At 37.4% G+C, this 2,982-nt stretch overlaps 1 protein-coding gene across 1 annotated transcript; it reads right to left on the reverse strand.

Annotated features, from left to right (window-relative positions):
- Window positions 1-23: 23 nt before the first annotated feature.
- LOC129579764 (dipeptidyl peptidase 3-like) lies at window positions 24-2,871 on the reverse strand (the record flags this gene model as incomplete). Its single annotated transcript, XM_055469929.1, is given in 5 exon segments — window positions 24-306; window positions 379-901; window positions 1,405-1,590; window positions 1,748-2,180; window positions 2,319-2,871. Coding segments are annotated over 5 exon segments (1,850 nt in total), but the record flags the coding sequence as incomplete, so codon positions are not given.
- Between the last annotated feature and the right edge of the window lie 111 nt (window positions 2,872-2,982).

Here is a 2,982-nt window from a genome sequence, read left to right on the forward strand (position 1 = left end):
AAAAAAAGAAAACTCATTAAAAATTTAAATTATTTCCTTGTGAGACATTCAAAATGCGCTCCCAAAGTGATTGATTTATTTGATTTGATTAAAAATGATGAAAAATATTTGATTTTTGTTTTCTCAATGTTGAATTGAAAGTGGACAGATTTTAGTTTTTGATTAACGATGGGAAATATTTTTTGTCTTCCTCCCAAATGGCCTCGAGGACATTGCATACTTCGTTGTTTGAACGGAAACGATCGACCCACGGTTCGATGTAGCCTTCGAGAGTAGCCTTATACGTTTTCAATACAACTGAATCACCTGGAATACGTAAATTCATTATTTCGTTTCTGCGTAGAAAGAGAAATGTTTCGTTGACTTCAAAAAAAGTACCTTGGACATCGGTGTTTGCCTGCACCAAGATGCCTTTTGGCTCTTTGTGTGCCAACACGATGTCACGCCACTTTTCCCATGTGTATGGCTCAGTGTCGTTGGACACTTTCGAAAAGTGGTTGTACATTTTGGATGAGTTCTCGATGTCACCAGTCGATTTGTAGATTTGAAGCTTCAGTAAAAAGTTCTGGATGGCGTCGCGTCCAACCGTTCCGATTTTGGTACGATCAACCGTCAACAGTAAATTCTTTCCATCTTCGGTTTCTTCGATATTGATCAGACCTTGGCCAGCCTCTAGGAGCACCTGCACGATTACAAATCGAGCTTGAAAGTGCGCCTGCATCCATTTCTTCGACGTTGGATCGTACAACTCCAGTGAAATACCAACACCAGCCCAGATCAATGCCAACCAATTTACATAGATAATATTTTCAATTTCGTGTTCGTCGATTATACCGAAAATGCTAAACACATCACGATTCAAGCTGAGATACAGCCCAACGGCTTCAGCTCGACATTCTTCCTGTGAACGAAAAAGTCGAAGTTGGGGATTTGATTATGCTAAAAGTAGTGCTGATATTTCGCAAATGAATTCCGTTGATTGGAAATAATAATTAGAAACTTGGAATAATTATCATTTCGCAAATATATATGAATAGAAACTGAACAATAGAATTCAATAATTAAATTGAATTTTGACAGAAATCAATTGAAGTGGAAAATCTTGATTTCGAATTTTTTTATATTGAAAAATTCAACGTGAAGTATAACGTTTACCAAATTGGTAATTTGAAGTACTTTACTGTCAAGAAGTCACAGTCTCATTTTGAGCGCCACACGTCGCTTTTTATATGCGCAATAGAAATGCGATAAATTGCGAGTCGTGAGCAAGAAAATCACGCAAATAACTCCTCGATTATGACATAATGTTTCAATTTGCGTGGCCTAAGCTTATCTCTGTGCATTTTTTTGAACGTCAATCATTGTGAAAATAGGCTCATTATTAAACTCATAGACTCAACTTACATATGATGAGCCCATTGGACCGAATTTCGAATCATATGATTCACCTGGTTCATACCACGAGCTGACCAGTTGATTGGTCAGTGGATTTTTCACGGTGTCAATATTAAAATTGAATTTGCCATTTTCGTCAACGCAAAATAGTTTGCCACTTCCATGGCCCAGCAACTCGTGAAGACCAACTTGAACCTATTGGAGACAGAGAACAAAAGTATATTTTTAAACTGAATAAAGGAAATTTTCATTTGTCAAATGGAAAAGGTATTGTGTTTAAAAATGTAAAAATGATTTTTATGCAAATAAATGAAAATTCTTTCTCTGAAAATGGAACATTGATGCAAATCACCTCAAGTGCTCTAGCTTTGTACTTTTTCATTAAACTTTGATCAGCTTCCGATAAGAATGGAATGGAATCTTTGACGTTATTTTTGGACATGACATTGGCAAGTGAAACGTTTTTGAAGCCTTCATTTTGACGAATATCGTCATAGTTTGGAATATTGATTCCGGCTGGAACGACGCTGCCAGCGGATGTCAATACTTCAAGAGATGTGAAGTCGGGCTTGAGATAGTCGTCCTTCTCGAAATCCTTATCCCAAGGCAACAATGCAATCAAATTTTCCGCATTTTTCACCAGCTCGGCAAATTTGGCTGACATTTCCTTGTTGACCATTGCAACAAAACCTTCGAATTCACCTCGCATACCGGCCGGATCACGGTAAGTTTCGATGAAACCAAGGTAAGTTTCAACAACGGGACCCTTGTCTTTTATCCAGTATCTGTTTCAGTAAAGTCAACGATGAAATTGTTATTGAAAAAAAAAATTTAATTTTTAAAATTATTTTTCATTTATCCAAACGTTTAGACAAATAATTTTAGTATCGATATAAATTGAAAATCCATCGTAACAACTCTACCTTGAGCCTTCTTTGTGCGCTTCCAAACTACCTTCGGCAAAACTTTTGATGTATTGATCAATCATTTGTGTTTGATTTTCGTTTGCCGCATATTTTTTGGCAAGGACAAGATTTGTATTGACCAAGGCCAACAAACGCGAATAATCACCGCGTGTCACCACAAACGTATTGCCTTTGTATTCTTCGGCCGGTATCGTAATGCCATCACTTTCGCCCTGTTCAACCGATGCCAACTTAATGTCATACGTGGTGCGACCATTGGCCTCGGTCTTGAACGTACGACAAATGTAAGCGTCAAGTTTTTTCAACTTTAACCATTCGTTAACACGATCCGAATCTTCCACAGTGCAATTGTCGGAGAAATACGTGGTGATACCCTTATCATTGAGACCCAAACTTTTTGTGCGATCATTTAGAAAAAAAATTGGCTCTTTGCATTTGTTCCACACATTGCTAACCACATCGGCTTGTGTTTTGAACGCACGACTTGATTTGATTATCACATCGAATTGATCGGCATCCAAATTTGGGACAAATTTTGTGTCACCCATACCTAAAGTTGAAGGTATCATAGGCGTCAGTAAATACAGAAATAATTTTTTCCCGCTTTTTCTAACCAAAATTTCCATCTTTTTCTGTTAGATGGGAGTAACCTACCTTTGTA

This window comes from Sitodiplosis mosellana, unplaced genomic scaffold, assembly GCF_009176505.1.
Source record: "Sitodiplosis mosellana isolate CC-2019 unplaced genomic scaffold, AAFC_SMos_1.0 Smas_scaffold_6527, whole genome shotgun sequence".
Taxonomy (NCBI): domain Eukaryota; kingdom Metazoa; phylum Arthropoda; class Insecta; order Diptera; family Cecidomyiidae; genus Sitodiplosis; species Sitodiplosis mosellana.